General features: G+C 30.6%; 2 protein-coding genes across 2 annotated transcripts; one reads left to right on the top strand and one right to left on the bottom strand.

Moving 5' to 3' along the window:
* Window positions 1–1,135: 1,135 nt before the first annotated feature.
* LOC133688347 (dof zinc finger protein DOF3.5-like) lies at window positions 1,136–2,082 on the top strand. Its single transcript, XM_062107808.1, has one exon. The coding sequence runs from the start codon at window positions 1,187–1,189 to the stop codon at window positions 2,051–2,053; it is 867 nt and encodes a 288-aa protein (XP_061963792.1). The 5' UTR covers window positions 1,136–1,186; the 3' UTR covers window positions 2,054–2,082.
* An 11,590-nt stretch (window positions 2,083–13,672) lies between these two features.
* Window positions 13,673–15,387, bottom strand: LOC133689232 (E3 ubiquitin-protein ligase PUB22-like). Its single transcript, XM_062109023.1, has one exon. The coding sequence runs from the start codon at window positions 15,129–15,131 to the stop codon at window positions 13,890–13,892; it is 1,242 nt and encodes a 413-aa protein (XP_061965007.1). The 5' UTR covers window positions 15,132–15,387; the 3' UTR covers window positions 13,673–13,889.
* Window positions 15,388–22,356: the final 6,969 nt, after the last annotated feature.

Genomic DNA, 22,356 nt, shown 5'->3' with positions numbered 1-22,356 from the left:
TATTTAATTATAATTATAATTTATATTTGAGTCAACATATTAGAAACCTAATGGGCCCCGCATATTAAGAATCGTTTGTCAGAAATAAAACTGGGATGATTTAATTAAGCATGACTTGATTAAAATAGTTTTTAGAAATCAAGGACTAGAATATAATTAATACAGAAATTATATTTCTAAAACTAAAAAAATTAAGTAAGGATTTGATTGAGTTAATTTTTAAAATTATCATGAATTAATATATGGATATTATTTAGATGACAAATTAATATTTTGCCAACTTATATGGTTTTTCAAATTTTTTCTATAAATATTAAGTTATGTCTTTAGAGGTTTTCTTTTAGATAGACAACTATGTAAATATAAAATTAGAGCTAACATTATAGACATATTAATTTATCTTTTTTAAATATGAATTTAGAAGATTTATTAATGGTGATTTGTGTGAATTACTGTTGAAGACGGATAATTGAATAACTTTTAATTTACAACAATTAAATTTTTAAAGAATTATTTAAAATAAAAAAAATAAAAACTAATATATAGGATTAGATCCAGCTCATACAGGGATGGGCTAAAATGATCAAAAAGGGAAAAATCTAGTGATATCCAGCCTTGTACACACAGCTCTTTTCTATACAATATGTGAATATCCCTATTTACAAGGAGAGGTTATACTTGAGAGGAGGACATTAACATGTACAGGATTAGACGGTGGAGAAACACTTCGAGTGTCAGGTTGCCAAGTTGGTGTTTTTTTAATATAGGATGCCTGCTCCTCTAAGAAATATAAGTCAGTCTCTCGAGGCATTTGCTTCCTCTACCACCCTCATTCCCTCCAATACAATTCTGCCACATGTAACAAACAGCGACACTGAGTATTAGCCTCCGGGGCTGTTACACACCACCCAAATCGTCCTTAACGGCACCGGAACCCCTAAACCTGCCTGTCTCATGTGCATGGGCGCAAACACATTTCCAAGACTTCCACTTCCTTAACAGTCGTGCACCTGAAACAAACGTGAGCCTGCATTCTTGCTCTTGGGGTACACACACGTTTCCAATATTTCATGATTATAATTACTCTAGTTTCTGCGTTCTGAATTGCTTCCAAACTCTACAAAAGAGAGAACCAGTGAGCGGTCAGGCAGTTTTATTAAGCCTATGAAGTTTGAAGCGATCTGGTATGGAGACAGGATGGAAGGGAAATTCTGAGATATCACCAAGTTGTCCTCGGTGTGGTTCCTCAAATACTAAATTTTGTTACTACAACAACTACAGCTTAACACAACCGAGATACTTTTGCAAGGGTTGTAGAAGGTATTGGACTAAAGGAGGATCCCTACGAAATGTGCCTGTAGGCGGCGGGTGCAGGAAGAATAGAAGAGGAAAGTCGTTGAGGCTATCTTCTAATGACCACTCTAAGAGTATCGGTTGTGGAGGCTTGCCTAATAACTCTATTAGGCATCCACATAGCCATAAAGGAAATTCCTCCATAGAGTCCTCTAGCTCGCCAATGATTCCTGATGGTTCTCATATTGATCTTGCACTTGTTTATGCAAAGTTCCTGAATCCACAGCAAGATTCCAAGAGTGGTTGTGAAGTTCCAGAATTTACCAGTGAGTTTGATCCCTCTCTAATATTCACTAACATCTCGAACACAAATTTGGAACCAAGTTCTCGGTTGTCAGAAGAAAATGGTCTTGCTGGATGCCTCACTGTCTCCGACTTCTCGACGAAAGCTCCTTTGAGCGACAATGACCACTTGATGTACTACTATAGTTTAGACTCGGCACACAAGCATCAAGATCACCAAGATAGGACTAAACAATGTACAAGTAATGACACAAGCAGCTTCAACTTGCCAGTGTTGCCAGGGCAAGACACATCCTCTCAAGAGATACTTTGGTCGAATTCTCACCTGATGGGTAATCATAACCTGGAAATGTCTCAACAGCCAGTGCTTGGACCTGAAACTCAAGATCCTAATCTATTGTTTGGTAACTGGAGTCCCTTTGATTTGTCTAGTGATGATACTTTCTCAAGGTCTTGATGAAATTAATGTGTTACTTCATTGTTTCTTTTCCCTTGCTATACATGCATATCACTGTATATGACCTGAAATAATCTACACATAAACAAGTATATGCTACCCGTGTTTATAATAATGGCACCTTTAACTGGGCTTTATTTACTGCACCCACGAAAGTAATTATATATCAAGCTTCAAAATTTTGCTCCAATTAGAGATGTTTCCTTTTTTTTTTTTTTAATAATTCAAAATTTTATGCTCGTTTTATTAGCCCAACTCAATTTTACCTTGATTATACTGAACTAAACATACGTTAATATCAAACTACCTGAGGTAGACTACCTGGGTTCATTTTCTCTCGTAATTCTTTTCGAAGGTTGAACTAGGCACGTGTATATTGATGTGATGCTAAATGATTGTTTACCTCTTTGATTGAGTTTGTATAGCAATAAGATCACACTAATGGAGGTGGTTTTTCAAGAGGAAACCAAACGTGTATCATTTTCAATTTTCTGACAGGAAAATTTGTTTAAAAATATGGTTAATGTATATATTTGATGTCAATTTAAAAATAGAATTCATTCACTTTTTAAATTAAAACTTTTTTAGAATTTAATTTTTAATATAAGCTTTCTAACACTAAACATTAACAGAATATAAACAAATTATAAATAAATAAAAATTAATATCAAAATTTTATCATATTATAAATTACATGATTATAAACTAAACATATACGCTCACTTATCTTAATTATTATTTGCTAATAATTTTGTACAACAATCAATAACTTCCATTAGATGTTTGGCATTGCTTTATTAATGACACGTTGCATTGATTTACTTTTTTAGGTGATCATGTTTACCCTTGTAAGTTTTGAATTTCATGCTTTGAAGTTAATGAAATCCTTAGTTGAAGATAAAGAGTTCAGAGAAAAATTATACATTTATTATAGAAAATTTTTCTATCACTACTAGAAAATTATAAAATACAAATGGAAACACTGACAAAAAAAATTGTCGGTAAATTATGGTGACATTTATTGTTGGAACATAACATTGTTGTTTTCGTTGGTATTCATTGATGAAAAATTTTCTGTTGATGAACACTGAGGGAATTACATGTGGAAATCAAAGAATGAAAAAAATTAGACATGTATTCCCTTGTTATTTCTATTGAAAAATATGACGTGTCAGTATTACTGATAAAATTACCTATAAAATATAACCATTACTAATATTCATTGGTGAGTCTCTTAATAAATTTAAGTTATAACCTTCGCGATCCCTTATTCTCTTTCCCCATCTCTTCTTCTTCTTCTTAGAAAATAGCACCACCACCCTAATTTTATCCCAAATCAAGCTCTCATCATCACAAATCCAGCCACCCTAACACTTAGTATGTCAGTATCCTTATTCTATTTTTTTTTAAAAGATTGATCACCATATTAAGTAAAAAAACCAACTCATTTTTTGTTGTAACCTATTTTTTTATGTTAGTTTTTTTGGATTGTTTATGTGTTTACTTGTTTGATAACTTTTTTCTATAGAAATTTATTGTATGAATGTATGATTTATACATGTTAAGGTTGTTTAAGATTTTAAAAAGGTGTATTTATTTGTCATTTGATGAAATTGAGTTTGATTTTGTAATTTAGTTGTTTTATAATGGAATAAATAATGAGTTATTTAATGAGTACGTTTCATACTTTGTAAATTTTATTATTAAATTGAAAATTTAGGTAAACTTGAAGGAATTTCATTTTTTATGGAGAAAATTGATAATTATTAACTGGTTCTATTAAAATAGATTGAATAATTTTGAATTCAACCAATGATAGTTAAATAATTAGGTATAAATAATTTATTTAGATAACATTATTAATTAATACACGTTGTCATTAATATTTTATATAGGTTTTATTTGAGTAATGGATGATCGTTCATGAATGTATTGAGTTTTACCCAAAGAGTTGTGCATGATGAAATATTGTAATGATATTGAAGGTTTTATTAATGAACTTTATCCAATCCAAAAAATGTTAGTGAAGGTGGTATTAGATGTGCACGTAAGAGATGTAAAAATAAAAAAGTTTCTCGATCTAGATATTGTTACAATGCATCTTCTATTAAAAAAGCCCATGAAAAAATATTTGTGTTGGTTTGCACCTGGAGAATCATATGCTACTTATGAGACCATGATAAAAAGAATGGTTGGGTTAACTTCTAATTCTAGCAATGTGCATGAAATTATAGATGATAATAATATTCGTTATATGAGTATGATTATGGATGCAATGAGAATGAATTAAGGTTATGTAAATGCATGTTTAACTGTAGATGAAGAATCAAATGCACATGCAATTAAATTTTTTAAACTTTTAAAAGATTATGATGAACCAGTATGGGATAGGTGCACAAACCATAGTAAATTATCAGTCATTATTTCCTAAGGGATGAGAACCATTATGTTTAATTTCAAATGGTGGAACCCATTGTGTTGTCGTTCTAAAGGAAAGAAACTATTGTGTTGTCGATTTCAAGTGATGAAACCTATTCAACTGTTGCTCCAAATAGGTAAGGAGCAATGATGTTATTATTCCTAGATAGATAAGTATGATTATACATGTCTTCACCTTGAATGGATGCCGTGGGTTTGAAAATGATTCAGGTCTATAAGAATTCGACATGTGTCTATTATGTATATATTAGGTTTGAAGAGATATCATAAGCTGCTCTCCTAATTATGAGGAAATTCTACCATTGTTTTTTTTAAAACAATTCCCAAAAATTAGAACATGAAATAAAATTGGTTAGGGTGTTACAAACCTTAAGAAAGAGTTTAAAAACAAGACGCATGATGAAGTTTTAATATGTAAGGCTTATATTGTTGAAGATATCTCAACATTTATTTCATACTATTTTGAGTCTCACTTAAAAACAAAAATCAACTGCATCCCAAGACATGATGAAGGTGAGAAAGTGCCTTTGAGTGGAAATTTATCAATATTTTCCTATCCTGGATGGTTTTTCTAAAACAAAATGCAGTAAAAGAAAGATATTTGATAGAAATCGAATTCAGGACATGCATATAGTTATGTGTTATTTAACTGTGATCGATAAATTAAGACCTTTTTATTTAGTGAGTATAATATTAACATGTTATTTTAAACAATTTTTCTCTTATACTCTCATAAAGTGATAAATTGAGTAATCTTTGTAAGTAACGTCGTCAATTTTTACTATCTCAGAATTCACATCTGACTGAATCTTATATTTTCTAATTACAAGATAAACAATTTGCCACATGGTTCAGAACACTTGTAAGCAGTACTTAATAATTCTTGACTCTCATAATATTTAATTTCATTATATATTTCTCTTTAATTGTTAATGGTTGTAATCTTGTATTAGGTTTATTAAATGAAAGAGAATACTAGTGACAATTTTAATTTATTGTGTTTGGGTCTTGAAAGAAATGTCAAGAATTATAACAAATATTTCGTCAATGAATATGTCTTTCATACTACAAAGTATGGTTAGGGTAGAAAGACTTATAATAGTGGAGTTTGTGTTAAGCGATCAACTTTTAATGAGTTTGAAGTTGATTATTATGAGAAGTTTGAAGATGTGATTGAATTGTAATATCATAGCGAGTATAATAAAGTATTTTTATTCAAATGCTATTAGTATGATACCACTAATAGAGGAATAAAAGTAGATCTTCATCATGGTTTGATCGAAGTTAATACAAAGGCTAGATTTTGCAACGTCGATGATGTCTTTATTTTTGCCGAACAATGCTAATAAGTTTATTACACATACACTCCTTCTTATATAAAAGATTGTTCTAGGGTTAACTAGTTAGCCATAGTGAAAACCAAACCTAGTAGTTGTGTTCAAGTTGTTCAGGATGGTAATGATGAAGTAGTACGACAAAAAATATCTCTTAACTTGATGATCTAGTTGATGCATATCGAGTCGCTCCATCTATCGACTTAGAAAAAAAATCAAATTTTTGTGTGGTTGAGAATATTTTTATTGATGTTGACGCCAAAGAGTTAAATTATATGTTGAGAACCAGTGGACATACATAAGTAGATGAAGATGATGATATCGATAAACTTCAATTCAATAAAGATGATTATGATAGACATGACGATGATGCAATTAACGATGAAGAAAAAGAGAAAAAGAAAAAGAAGACAATTTTAATTAAAAAGATTTCAAACTGATTTTAAATGTAAAACATCAATATGTAATGGAATTGATTTTAAAGTAATATTTCTTGTTATTGGTCTACAATAAACTATTGCTAACACAATTGAAATGTTTATTGTTTTCATTTTATTATTATGCTATTAAACATAAATGGTGTTATTGTGTTATGATTTTACTATATTTGCAGGTTACATAAATAGGAAATGCAAAAATATTAGGGAAAAAAAATTGTTTTATACCAATGGAATTACTAAAGGAATGTAAAATATCAAAAAAATTATCATAGACTAAGTGCCTCGAAAAGTTTCAGAGAGTTAGGAAAAATCACAAGACTTTGCCACTGACAATTATAGACGAAATAACCGATGAACCAAGTCCCTTGAAAAGTTTTAGAGAGTTGGAAAAAAATTGCAGAACTTGACACTATTAAATGTAATTCTTTAATGGTTTAATTCCATTGATAATATATATATGATCTCCGATGAACTTACCAATGATTTATTTTGTTGGTAATATGCCATAATCACTAATGGATTTACCAACAGAATAGATACCTGTAATTTTATTTTTTTTGCATGCTATTTTCGTCTACAAATCCATCATTGATTATATTATTGATGGAATTATCAACAAAATATAAATCACCAACGATGTAGCTAGCTGTGCCTCGATGTCGATAGGTGACAACGAGGTTTTTATCGTGCCTCATAAGAGGGTGTTATGTTGTTGGGAAGGGTTTTTGGATTTGAGGTTTAATTATAAAATTATGATTAAGGTTTAGGAGTTGCCACCTAGTATTATGGTTACTAGAAACTTATGGTCTGCAAGAGTCTGGGTAAATGACAAGTTGTGCAAAGAAAAAACGCATCACCATCAGTGCACCATACTTAATGTAAGTTGCAACGTTATTTGATTGTTTTTCTAGGTCAGGTTTCTACTCGTTGATCTCTTCTATGGTTCAAGGTAGATCTCTTTTCATGAGAGAGTCTCTACCTTATCGGGTTAAATCTTAATTGTTCTAGAGTCTAAATCTTAGCCTCATATTATTTTACACCTTGTATCTTTAATACCTGAGGGTGTACTCTATTATGTAGTTTTAAACCCTACAGATATTAAAGTCTACTTCTAGACTCTAAAAGTTTTTTGGTAAAGAGTTTTTGATATTTTGACCGAATCCTAATGGATGATCATAAACTGGTTACGATATCCATTTAAAAAAAAAACATGAGAAAGATGCAATGTTTTTTTTCATGAAGATATGCTTGGAAAATTTTTAGGATTTGGCCTATACATTAAAATAAAATATTTTTTTTGTTTTTGTTTTTGAAAAGAGGAATTAATTTGAAAGTTTTGAGATTTTGTTTTTGAATTTTTTGAAAATTTTTAGAAATGTTTTGGAGGAAACAAGGTGTTTTAATACCGGGTTTGTATCTTATAGTGTAGAAATACAACTCGATATTATGCAAAATTAGTAGGAAACATTTGAAAAAATCATAATTTGTTTGAAAGTATTTTTGTTTTTTCTAATAATATAATATTATAACATATATTATATTATATTATAAATAAATATATATTAAATATATATAGGCTAGGCTGACCCAAGAAGATTGAGCCGATTTCGGCCCAACAAATTTTTCTTTCCTTTTCGTTTTTGATATGAGCCGGTCCTGGGCCAGCCATTTAGGCCGTGAACAAAGAATAAAGAAAAAGAAGAAGGCTACATGGCGTGGCGGTGGTCTGGTCGTGAAGGGTGATGAGGTGCTAGCGGTGGATGGCAGAGAAAGAAAAGGAGGAGGAAGAAAATTTGTAGAGGGGAAAGAGGGAGGAGAGGAAGGAGAAGAGAGAGAGTTGCGACTGCTGTTGCTGAACAGAGGTGTTCAGGCAGCGGCTTACGATGGAAATGGTCGTGGTCATACTAGTGATGAGAGTGGTGATGGCCAATAGCCACGATGGAAAGAGAAAAGGGAGAAAATTTGTGGTGGTAGTAAAAGCGAGGAGGAAGCTAATTTTTGGTGATTTTTGGACTTGATTTTCTTTATCTTCAGGCCATGAAATCCACCCCTATTTATAGGGGATGGAAGAAAGTAATATTGTTTACACAAGAAAAAAATTTTCAGCCTTTGATTCAATTGGGAACGATCCCAACCTTTGGTTCAAAGTAGACAATATGAACTGTCAAATCTGACAGTTCAAGGCTGTCTGAGCCGGTGCCTAGGACATTGTGTTGTCACTCAGCCTTAACAGGCCATACTCGGGGATAGAATGTTGTTAGGTGATCATTTTGGTTCAAGAGTTGTCAAATTTGGTGGATATATAAGGAATTAAATACACTAGAAATGTAGCCATCCGAATAGCATTTCAAGCCAAAAAAGGAAAGACAATGAACAGTGACCAGATGACGCGTCGTATGGTATTTTTTTAATGCAAAACGACGTCATTTAAGGTTGAATTAGGGATTTTTTTCCAACTTCAATTTAATCCTCTAACTTTCAATGTTGTTTAATCAAACCCCTAATTGACCCTTAAGTTTTGATTTAATGCAATTAAGCCTCTATTGAATTTCAATATCAGCCCTTAATTTACGCGTCTTTTGTCTTTTGATTCTTGGTCTCTGATTTACGCAATTTAACTCCTAATTGACTATTAAACTTTTAATTTCACCTCCGGTTTCAATCGATTAAGCCCCCATAGCTGGCCGTATTTTGCCAAATGGTCCTTGGCTGTAAAATCTTTTAATTTAATCCCTAATTGACCCCAAAAATTTAATTTTCTTGTAATTTTGTTCTTGATTTCAATCAATTAACTTGGTAAAAATTAAATTTGGTCTCTTAAAATTATAGTTTTCTCAATTAAGCTCAAATTGGGCTCCTAAACTTAATTTTTCACCAATTAAGCCCTTAATAAAATTAATTTAACCCATTTAAAGTATAATTAAGTCCTTGCACTTAGTTAAATCCTTCAATTAGACCCAAATTAATTCTTAACCATAATTAAAATTCAATTTGGCAAATGATTAAATCAAATTGGCCTATTAAAAAAATTAATTAATTATGTTCTTGAACTTAATTTTTATGCAAATTCATCCAATAATCATTTAATCTAACCTTGAATTTGCATTGTTTCTCTATTTTTGGGCATAATAGGGGTATAATTAGGCCTTGAATTTCCTTAAAAATTATAGCTTGATTTTTTTGTATTTTTTTGAAATTCTCCTCGACATGCTTTCTCCACATTGCCACCTTTTATTTTATTTTTTTATTTTTATTTTGAAAAAAATAAATTTTTAAAAATAATCCAGAATTAGGTTATGGCAGATGATATATTTTCCGACAATAACATGATTTTGTCAATAAATTCTTTTTTCTACAAAATTAAATCAGTGTTTAAATATCAATAAAATATTATGACGTGGTATGCAATATTCTGGTTATGTGTCTTGTAGTGGAAGTGAACGTAAATCTTTAAGCTAAACATGTATTCCACTTGGACTATGACCTGGTTTCGTGAGTGACATGGTGATTAAAGAAGATATAATTTTGTAAAATCACACCCCTTCGGATAGGTTATATGAATGTATGTATCAGTGAGAGTACTATAACTTGCTATATATATGACATTTTTATTTATGAATGTATGTATCAGTGAGAGTACTATAACTTGCTATATATATGACATTTTTATTTTTATTTTATCTGAAAAATTAATTAGAGAGTATTGGACTATGCAGGGGAGGTCATCCCTTCGAATGCCAAATCCCTATTTCACCTAGGGTTTAAACTTCGACCTCATAATTCTTAGCAAAAGTTTCGAATTTGAATCGCTTAATGTCCCACTAAGATAATGATAATTCGTTCTTTGTATATTATATTTCATACTCTAAGAATATATTAGAATATATACCCAAAAGTAAACCATAGAAAAACCTTGACTAGTAACATCAGCACTCAGACCATGCTGTAAGTTGTGAAAGTTGCACAAGGGCTACTGGTAATAATTATAAACCTTAAGCCATTCATTTAATACTACAACAACCGTTGGTTAGTCTCTTGATTGACGATAAAATGTTTTCTCTAAGAGAGTAAGTTCTTTTTGGGCTGTTCTTTCTGAGTTTCTAGCAGTTTCAATGCCTGAATAAAACAACCACATTGATGCCGTCGTCTATCGCGTCTCTCTGGCACATGAAAGAGCCTTGAGGGTTTGACCTTTATACGGCCCCGCATATATGCCAATCATTTTGCCCAAACTACGTACCTAATTCCTTAAACTTTAATATTTCTGGATTGACTCCTTACCCTCATCAAAAGAAAAGACGCAAAAATAGAACTCTTAAAGGCTGAAGGGGAAACCTAGCCGTCCTCATCCATCAATTTGGAGGTGCAAATTTTATAAACCACACAAGTTTCCGTTGGTCTTCGCGAGCACGCTTGAATCTTGAACACTTCAACTACTCTTCAACTGCAGAGGATCAATCAAACTTCTCGATGGTATATTTGTAAAATTAATGATTCATATGATGCTTACAAATGCATCATATGATCCAAGAAAACAGCTCCCACGATCGTATATGTGTATATATCTTCTACGACATATCAATGGTCTACACTTCAGAGTTTGATAAAATCAAATGTTTTTTAATCCTTCTTTTATATCATTTGTAACGCAACCATTTTGTTTTTCTATAAACTGTCATATAACTTTTCAGGGTCTGTTTTTTTATTAATACACTTAATTAATTATTATAAAAAAATATATGTTATTTTAATACAAATTATAGAATTAGTGTTCTTTGTGGTAGTCAAACAATGGTGGGTGTTGTGGGATATAATTTATCTATAACTATTAATTATAGCTGGTTCCTTGGACTTGTTCGAGAGACATGACCAGCTCTATACGTTGAAATATGAGAGGAGGAGAAGGTCGATTAAGGTCTAGCATTAGGCAAAGATCGTTATGACAAGGTACTATGTATCATGATTGAGGCCTTAATTAATTAGGGCTGTGTCCTTTATTACCATTTGTTAGCTCAAGGTATGTCATTAACATGGTTTGACCGTAGGGTGATGTCACAGTTAGTTTAAGAGCACCAAGCTGTCCATGGAAATTAATGGTTCTAAGTAAGCACTGCATTGATAATATTTTCATGCACCACTGAATTATTTGAGATAAAATATTCCCCCAACTTTGACAAATACTTTTCTTCAGGGCTTAAATCTATTATTAATTTATTTGATACATATATGTGTGTGTGTATTAAGATACTGGTATATTCTGTACGTAATACATGACGAAACTATGGTAGCTAAATATGAAAGCAAGGTTATATATATATATATATATATAATAGAGTAGTTAGATGATCATTGTTGTCTTAAAGGGCTGTGAGGAAATTAACCTCAAAATCGTTTATTTATTAACTATCAACAATTAATGAAATTCAGTCAATAGATTATAACTTAGCTGATGTTAGTGTTCTTCTCTTTTATAATAATAATTAAAATTAAAATTAAAATCACTGTAAAAATTGCAGAGGAATTAATTAATTGTGGGACTCATGCCAATGCTGTAGGTGTCCTTGCACATGAACTAGAGGTTGCATTTTATGCCAGAAATCACGTTTCAAGGCATGTATCACACCGCCAAAATCAATTAATTTTGACAATAGTTTAAAGTGTTTTATAACATGATACCAATTCATTTATAAATTAATAATTCCTTAATGCTCTATTCAAACACAAGAATCAAGTAAGGGTTACTGTTAAACTCAGGACTGGTTACGCTTGTGCAAGGATGGTGACTTTCTCTGGCTTCTGCCGAGGAGGGGAGTAAGTTGATGTTTAAGACTGCGGTAAATATTTTTTATTTAAAAATATATTAAAATAATTTTTTTATTTTTTTTTAATATTAGCACATTAAAATAATACGAAATTATTAATAAAATTAATTTTTTTAAAAAATATTCTTATAAAATTCAACTGAAAAATTAGATTTAACCTCAATTTCAATATGGCATTAACAGGTGCTCTTTATTGTTTTATAATAAAATCAACTAAGCCAGCATTGACCTCGTGGCTAAATTTTCGAAGAAAAGTAACACGCAATGACCTGAAGCCACCGGATGGGATGGGTCTGAATTCCAAAATGGGCGGCTGCCAGTTGAATGTATTGAACATGATATGGGACCCCCAGGTAATGCTAGATTTGTCTTAAATATTTAAGATAATCAGGTCTGAAAAAGAAATAATCCACATTCTTTAATTACATGTTCTTACCACCACCACTAGATCTGTCTTTGTCGCAGGTCAATCGCTCTTTTTATCAAACAAGCATATACTTAATGAATGTGGATTATTTCTTTTTCAGATGCCTCCCACGGTAAATTGAATTATTGACAGAAGTCTATAGATGGCTGGTTCTTAAAAAATAAATAAAAAACCTAGAATTTGTAAAAGAAGATTTTATCCAAAAACCCATCAAAATATTTTTTATATTTATAAAACCTCAAAACAAAATTTTCATACTAAAAATCCAAAATATAATCTCTCATTTAATACATTGCTAACAAAATTGGATTTTATATTATAAGATTACATTTGCATGCAATAATAATAAATTAATATTATATGCATAGTTATATTCATTAATATACGTACATACATAAACATTTTTGGATAAAAATGGTTTTTACAAGAGGATTTATTTATGTAATTACCCCTTCAATTAATTGGATCATCATCATTATTAATTATGCTAAAAAAAATAACAAACACTTGATCGATTTGCAAATAATCCTATATAGAGAATTACACATCATAATCATCAAAGAAAACTTGCAGTACTGAAACTAACATCTCTAGATCACGCTCAAATAGGCATCGATGAGGAAATTTAAGGTGTTAATTATCTAGCAATTGAACTAAAAGCTTTTATACACTCGTTCTATCATAATTCACAAGTAAATATAATGGTCAAACACCTAAAATTAATTCTGTTAATGAACAGACATTCTTACTTTTCATGCATTGATGGTTTTTATCATTGTATTGTAATATCTCAGAATTTCATTGACTTAATGGTCTAATGACCAATCAATAAAATTTCTACTATTATCAAAAAAAAAAAAAAGCCGGCCTATTTTCTTGTGAAATTATACTGATTATAATTTTGTTGCCCTACGTACAATAGCAACAGCAACATTGTTTACGACCTTCATCATCCTCTAAGAGCAATATCAATTTATCAGGAATCAGTATGGACGACACCAGCAAGAAAAAAAAAGTGTTATGAAATGTTGATCCATCATTTCGCTAGATGGAATCTTTAAAATGTTTATTGCACTAGATCGTCAAGTTTGGGCTATAAAGGAGAACTAAAAATTAAATTCAGCAACAAAATTAAAGAGCTGGTTATTGGGTCGTGGTGACTTGTGAAGATCTAAACCTCGTTAATAATCATTAATTTCCTCGAAATGGAAAGTCCAATTTGCCATGCATGAAACATGCACTGGCTAGTGGACAACACAATTTCGTGCCATTGTATATCTGTTTCTAATATATATTCTCATCAAGAATGAATTATGTACACATAAGAAAGGACAAGAGTAAGCAAAAAGGGAAGTCATGATTTTATCACCATCTTCAGGCTGGATACGAAGAAAGTAGATTTGCTGGTATGCAACGAGAACTCTTCCAAACTCTCGCATGAATTTTAAGCACCTCTCTGGCCTTGTCTTTGGTCTTGCTTCCGCAATCCACTTGAAGCACCAAACATAGCTTGGCCACGATTCCAATCTGCAACATCTCTTGAAGGACACTGGTTGTTGTCGAGTACTTTGAGATAGACAAGATAATCCTCACTGCCCTCTCACTTGCCACCTGAGAAACCCTAAGTATCTTCTTTGAAACAACTGCTAGGCCTGCACCATGTCTTAACAATTCAGCTCTCCCTTCTGCACATTGGCATAGCAAGTCCAACACCATTAGCACCATCTCACAGGTTCTTCTCTCTGATGAATCAAGTAGAAGATCAATCAAAACCGAGACTGCCTTAGCTTCAATGGCTTTGATTCTGTTTCTTCCCCATGGGCAAAGATTGATTAGTAGTTGTAATGAAGCATTTGAGGCTTTGTGAGATATTTGATCACGTAAAACTTGAACTATTTCGGAGAAGAGTTCATGTTTCAAACTGATGAGTTTCAGCGGATCAGCAACTTCAAGCATTGATTTCAACAACAAGACAGCATAAGCTCGAGACTCGTAGTTTCCACCTTGCATAACTTTCGTTAAGGTCTCAATGATCAATTCACCATTTATTCCCATAATAAGATTCTTTAGACCGGATTCGGATATTTCTAGACCATAGAGGATACTCAAGGCCTCATCACCTGGTCTTGCTATCTCAAACCCATCATCTGAAGTTTCTTCAAATGATAAAGAATTGAAGTTATTCACCACCGAGACCAAGAACTCCACAGCACCTGCAGCCTCCATGCATCTTTTGTTTGTTTCGTTCTCGTTAGCAATTGAACGTAGCTTCCTTAGACACTTAACCTGTTGCTGTGGTGACTTAGCATCATTGAGAAGCTTGGCAACCTGTGTTTTGTTGATTGGAGGCTTTGGAGTTGGGATTCTTTCAATACCGTAAGAAGCATTGAGAGTGCACCAAGACTGGATCAACCTCCTAAGAGTGTGGTTTGGTGTCACCTCGCAACCTGATATCACTTGTTTTGTAATTGGACATGTATCATTCTTGCCTGAAAACAACCATTTTTCGATGCTCTCGCGATCATAAGTTATCCCGGTTGGGACTATAACCGGGTCTTTCATGATCTGGAGAGAAATAGGGCAGAGAAAAAATGAAGGGACTTCAATATCTTCCATTTTATAGGAAATATATAAACGTAGAAGATCTTAAAATATAACACTAGGAACCAGCACTTAAGCTAAAACAAGATCAAGAAAGTAGCGGATTCAAGAAAATATATCACAAATTAATGAGATATGAAAGTAGAGGTTAATAGACAAGTAGATGAAAGTAGATTAAATAGCCAAGAATTGAAGGATTTAGAGAATTTTGATTTGAGAGTAGGTTCTGAGGAGTTGTATGGATTGGTTTGATTTGGAGAGAAGATGAGGGGTTGGGGTTATATACGAGAAGGGTTGAATATTGAGAGGTGTTCAAGATTTACAAAGTCAAAAACACGGAAGATAAGCATTGAGATGGAGAGAAGCAATTGGTTTTGACTTTTCTGAGCAATTGAAAGGCTCAAGAATGACAAACTTTACTAAGTCTATGGATGTGAAGCGGTACTGCGGCTTACATCCTTGAGATTAAGGTAAAGGATAAATGCCACTCCCTTTTGACTTTCTCTCTCTAGAACTTTCCCCCCTGGCCCTTGCATTAATGTTTTCTCGGTCTACCTCGTGTTTCTTATGCTTTGTGGTGCATGAATATTGGATAGGTGCCGACAAAAAGGCCATGGTGGGTTCCTGCAGCCTTCCGCCCCTCTCTTCACTCCATGGCTCTACTTCTAGCTCTACTCATAAATCAACATAATTACCCCCCCCCCCTATTCGATCACATAGCTAGTAAATATTATTATTACTAATAAGCTAGTATAATATGTAAAAAGACTCTGCAATGCTGCGACCTCTCGAAATTCTTTGTGGGCGGAAGATCAATAATGTTTTTTTTTAATGTTTTTATCATAAAATATTTTTTTCTTATTTCACCTTTTAAGTTATCTTCACATCACATCATTCTATACGTTGAGATTTGTGTTCTCTTTGTGTGTTTCTATGCATGAAAGGTGTTTTATCATTTAATTAGAAATTAATTTTACAAAATATAAAACAAAATGAAGTGGAAAAAAAACGCAAATAAAGACCTTTTCATTTTCACGTAGAATAACATCAATTTAGTTATGGCAGGCGCGCGAGCCCATCGATCCTCGCAGGCCTTAGACCTTTTAATTAGCTTCTTTTTCTCCTTTAAATAATACCTCCTTAATTAATTATGACATGGCTTGTAAAAGCTTTAATTCATGACGGTTGAGGTTGCTTAATCATGTCTATCACTAGGATTTATAAACATTCAAAGTACGTAAGAGAAGAAACTAAAGGGACAGCATGCATATAAGCGCCGTTCATTAGCAATCTACCTAGCACGAAAAATTTCACAAATATTGAAGGAGAAAATATATGAACGTACATATGCAACTAATTAATAAAGTTCTAAGTACGTGTAATGGGTATTCAGTTGACTTTGCTTTCGGGTTGAATATTTATGTATTCAACCCAAAGTTTTATTCAATACCGTATTTCACGTGGTAGAAAATTTAATAATTTCACTTTCATACAGTTGTGGGGTGACAGGTCGGCTGTGGATATATTTCACGTGGTTTTGTCCGAGTGGAGTCAGCAGTGATGGAAGTGGCCACCACGTCGAACAGCGCCAAGTGGAGTCAGCAGTGATGGCAGTGGCTGGCTTTATATCCCTATATTTGAAATTTCTTAATGCTACAAGACGACAAAGAAAGCAATTTCAAGGTGGAGATTGGGGATGGATGGCAATTGGCTTCAACTTGGGGCCATGTTCTTGGAAGTGTTGGCCGTGGGAATTTAGCGTCGACTCCGTTGAGAAGTCTAATTTATTACCTTTGTTGCTTGCCGTATGTGGCGGCGGCTGCTAAAAAAAAACATGCTGCAGAGTAGATGGTATATCCTGGGGCAGTATTGCAATTTTGCGTTCTTGGGTTGTTAGGAGTAAAAACAAAATCCATGATGTGAATAAAGGGAGAAAATATATAGATGAAAACAAAGGATTGCCTTTGAACTATTTTAATGGTGATTAATAATGAGGTAGTTAATTCAATAGTGTTATTCACACGTTGCCATGACTTACGTCCACCCCTCCCTCGCCTCTTTTTTAAAAAAAAAAAGAAAAAAAAAAAGAAAGAAAGCTTTTGAGCCAGTGATAAATTCCTTTTAGCCTTAACCAGCTATTAAATTTTGGATTTCTTACTTGAAAGTTTCAAGTTTAAACCTTAAAAAGAGCAAGTTAGAAATTAAAGATGAAAAAACATATCCTTATTATTAACTAAAACACTAAAACAATTAGATTTTTTTTTAATAGTGTTTCATTGTTCGTGTGAATAATGAGGCCTTTTCTCTTCTTCTTCTTTTTTATCATTTTTTTTTTAATTTTATCTTCAATTTTTTTTTAAATTCTTTCATTTAGGCGTTCGATGATGGTTGTTTTTTTTTCAAAAACATGACAAAAAAAAAGTAGATTGGAGCCTATTTATATTTTTTTTAATTTTGTTGATTTTTATTTGAAGTGATTTTGGTATGTTTTGGGTTTAGTAAGTGGTTTGTGGAGGTATTTTTTTTGTTTGTATGAGAAATATGAGCTTTTCATTTAAGTATTTTATTAGAATTAATATTTTTTCATAATTTATCAAATATTCATATATATTTTTTAATTTGTTTTATTAAGTGTAAATTTCATCTTTGCATTTTTCAATTAAAACAAATCATGATACAATAAAATAAAATGCATTCATAACATTGATACATTTTTCTACTATGATAAAAATTAATTAATTTAAAATCCTACTCACAATGTAAACAACATGCTATATGAAATATTATGTTTGTATTTTTTATTTTTAAAAAAACATATCATGATATTTTAAAATATATCTACATTATTAGTACATTCTTCTATCACATAATTTTATCTGCGGCATGGCATAAGTGATAAAAACTAGTATAACCAAAACTCAACCTTATTACTATAATTTTATCTGAATCAAGAATTTTTTTTATTTTTACACCTCTTATATTAACATCTAATATCGTCTATACTAATATTTTTCAGAATAGATAGTGCATGATTAATAAAACTCTCAACCCTATTATAATAATGCATCTCACGCAACATTTCGGGTGAAACTTGATACATTTAAGAATGCTCATCCATTACTTATATAATATATATATAAAATATTGATGACAACATGTATTAATTAATAATGTGAACTAAATAAATTATTGGTACTTAACTAATTAGCTATCATTGGTTTAACTCGAACTTATTCAATTTGTTTTAATATCACCTTTAAAACTATAAACAACATATAAACAAATTACATATAAAACATAAAAATGCTAAAAAATAACATTTTAAAAATGAATTACAACAAAAAAAATAGATATTTTTGCTTACTTGATGTGGAGAATCTTAAAAAAATTTAAAGTAGAATAAAGATATTGACAAACTGAGTATTGATGCGGCTATATTTATAAATGGGACAAAGGTGCTATATGCTATTTTTTGCATAATAAAAAGGAAAAAAAATAGAAATGGGAAAGGGGAGATGAGGGTCATCTTTCATATTATAACTTAAATATTACCAAAGGATTCACCGACGAGTATTAGCGATAGACATATTTTATCAGTATTTCTTTTATCATAATGACATGTCATTTTTTTTATTCCTTAATTTCCAATTATAATTAATTTCCTCAGTGTTCACTAACAAAAATTTAATGTTAGTGAATAATAAGGAAAATAGAGATATCATGATCTCTCAGTAAATTTCACTTTAATTGACCGATAATAATTTTTCATTTGGTATTCCCATTTGTATTTAAAATTTTTCTAGAAGTAGAAATGAATAATAATTAAACAAAAAATATGATGGTGAAAGTGCAGCAAGGTATGGCTATAAGTAAGGTTATCAATCCTATTTCGATTGGTGTTCTTTTTTTTTTTCAATTGGATTGGAATGTTTTGGTTTTAGAGCATTTCGACGTGCCATTTCGGGGGTTGTGGTGTTTATATATATATATATATATATATATATATATATATATATATATATATATATATATATAACATAATTTCAATTCAAATCCAAAGATAAACTAAGTTGAAATTATGCAATTCAAATTTCAAATATGAGTTAAAAAATGGAAGTTGAACCGATATGACTCAATTGTATACTACTATTTGGCCAGAATGGAATAACTAGAATGGAATTGGAATGTTCCGGCTATAATTTGGGTGGAATTTTCAAAACATGTCAAGATTCCGAATGAGATGAAATCTGTTCCAGTTTGTTTTATTTTTTAAACTGGAATGAGATATACTAGTCATTACGAACCGAATAAAATAAAATTAATAACCTTAATCATAACAATTTTAATTATGGTAACAAAAGAGTTGTCATTAAGATATTTTTATCATAGGGGTGATAATGACAATAATAGAATTGATTATATTGATTAAGATGATGGTTGAGGTGATAACTAAAATGGAAGTGGTAATACTTATACTATTAATCATATGTAATAATATATGAAATTCTAAAAATTTAAATGCCACCTGTGGTGGTGAGATTGAAGAGCTTTAATCTATTCATTTAAACGTTTCACGAAACATAAATTTAATTAGGAAGCGAAAAAAAAATAGAAGGAAAATCACTATAGCATGATTGAAGAAAAAAAGTAGAGAAAGAATGAATTAAAAGCTTTAAAAATACGTGCAGCCAGAGGTACTGCAATATATTGGGTATTTTTCTATCTTTATTTCTTATATATAAAATCTGTATTTGATAGTGTAGTGTATTATGTTTTTTTTTAATTGAAAATATATTATTATATTTTTTATAATTTTTTTTAGATTTTTAATATTAACATATCAAAATTATAAAAAAAATATTTGAAAAAAAAATATTTTTTTAATATTTTTTTTACAAAAATAAAATTTAAAAATATTTTAAAAAACAAGTCTCACATCATCATATAATCACTTTAATTTTATTTTTTAAATGTACATAAACGTCCCTTTCCTCTAAGCTAGGTAGGTTCTCTAAATGTTAACAACCCATCTTTTTTAACAGTGTTTGGTATTATAATAATGATTGTTTTTAAAATATTTTTTATTTAAAAATATATTAAAATAATATTTATTTTTTATTTTTTAAAATTTATTTTTTAAATTAATATATTAAAACAATTTAAAAATAAAAAAAATAAATTTTAAATAAAATAAATTCTAATTTGAGCAAACATGCGCTAGCTTAGCCAAAAGATGCCTTAATATAATACTTTGTTATACTTTTACCGAAATTGATCACATCATCAATTATTATTATTATTATCAGCAGCTGTGGTTTTGGGCCTAACAAATGGTCTGCTTCATCTAAATTAAATCACGTGATCATAGGTAATTAAAACATGAGCTCCACGTGCTGTATTAACATGTGTACGTAATTCTCAATACCTTTTTAGATGAGTTGGGTGCGAAAAGATTTCTCTTTGTTTTTTCTATTGTTGGATTCTAACTGATATCAGAACGTTTTCAGATGGAAAAGAAATAATCTGATTGTGTGCAAATCACTCAGCAGGTGGTGGGCCCTTTTAATTTAGAGTGTATTTAGCAGTGTGATTACAATTATTTTTTTTAAAAATTTTGTATTGAAATGCATGTCAATTATACTTTTTTATTTTTTAAAAATTATTTTTGAAGTTAACACATTAAAATGATTTAAAACATATAAAATATATTAAATTTTAACAAAAAAATAAAAATTTAAATTTTTTAACAACGTGGTTTGCACCATATTCCCAAACATATTTTTAGAACAACCTCTATTATTTGTCATGATTTGAAGAGCTCTTTTTCTTTGTTGAATTTAGGACAGTAAAAAAAATACAATAATTAAAAAAATATTTAATAAAAGATTACAATTTACATATAAAATCTACAATTTGCAAATAATATGTGCCTTGCCAAAAAGAGAAGAAGGTCATAACAGTTTTTTTTACCTCTCAACTCCTTACTATAAAAAATCAACCTAACAATTCACAATTCATAAATATAATTTACAATTCATCTCTTAATCACAATTAAAAAAATCAGCACATTTAACAATTCATCTAAATTAACAATTTATAATTAAACACAATAAAAATTCACATAATATTTTTTAAAATTTAAACTAAACTCAAAATTCTTATAACATTAAACCATATAATCTAACTACTTCTAAAAATTATCCTAACTCGTAAATGGACCTAGAGCGCTTATGTATAAGCTTACTCCACCTTAACTTGTTCAACTCGAGAAAAGGTATGTAGCGCTCATGAAAGAGTCAGCGCTGAAATTGCCCTAGCTAGTAAACAAGTCTACAATGCTCGTGAAGGATCCTGAAATACTTATTGATGGACCTGCCTCCCTATATACATGTCATCGTTTATGATAATCAATATCATCATCCACTAAAGCTATTTTGAGAAGTATTATGAAAAAAAATATCATTTTATATAGCTGTCTAAATCAATTATCGGATATTGCTCCATAAATATCCAATCTCTATTGTCATACTAAAGATCTAGGTAAGCTGTATGACTCATCAACCAATTCCCTTCACACCTGCTCTGATGATTGATGCTATACAACTTATCACCAATATCAACATAATCCTAGATGTGTTGAGACAGGTCAAATTATAGCATTACCCAGTTAAGACAAAACATCACAAGGATATCAAAGCAATGCAACATACTTGTGCGAACCACAAATCATTTCCATCATTGCAAGGATATCAAAGCAATGCAACATACTTGTGCTAACCACAAATCATCTCCATCTTAGCACATCGGTGAAACTCCTAATATCAAATTATCGATGTTATAACCCATTTTTTACCTCAAAATTTTTTATGTGCTTCAAAAAATTATATTTTTGGTCTAATTTAATTTAATTTTTATAATGATGATAATAAAAAGAAAAAAATGTTTAGGGAGTGAAACAAGAAGAAAGGAAAACAATGGATTAAGGTAATTAGAGACTAAAAATAATAATGAGAGATTATGCAAAAGAGAAAAATAAATAAATAAATAGGAGCAAGAAAAATAATTTTTTTTATGATAAAAATCCTACACATTAAGAAGAGAAAATTTAATTAATTAGAAATTCATGGTCAATAAGGAAACAATATAATTACTTAACATTATTTTTTTAGTTTAGTTTTTTTTCTATTTTGCAGACATTATAAATTGGAGACATTCAAACAAAGACATGATGCACACATAG

The sequence above is a fragment of the Populus nigra genome, chromosome 3, assembly GCF_951802175.1.
Source record: "Populus nigra chromosome 3, ddPopNigr1.1, whole genome shotgun sequence".
NCBI lineage: Eukaryota > Viridiplantae > Streptophyta > Magnoliopsida > Malpighiales > Salicaceae > Populus > Populus nigra.
This window is presented reverse-complemented; position numbering and strand designations above follow the sequence as displayed.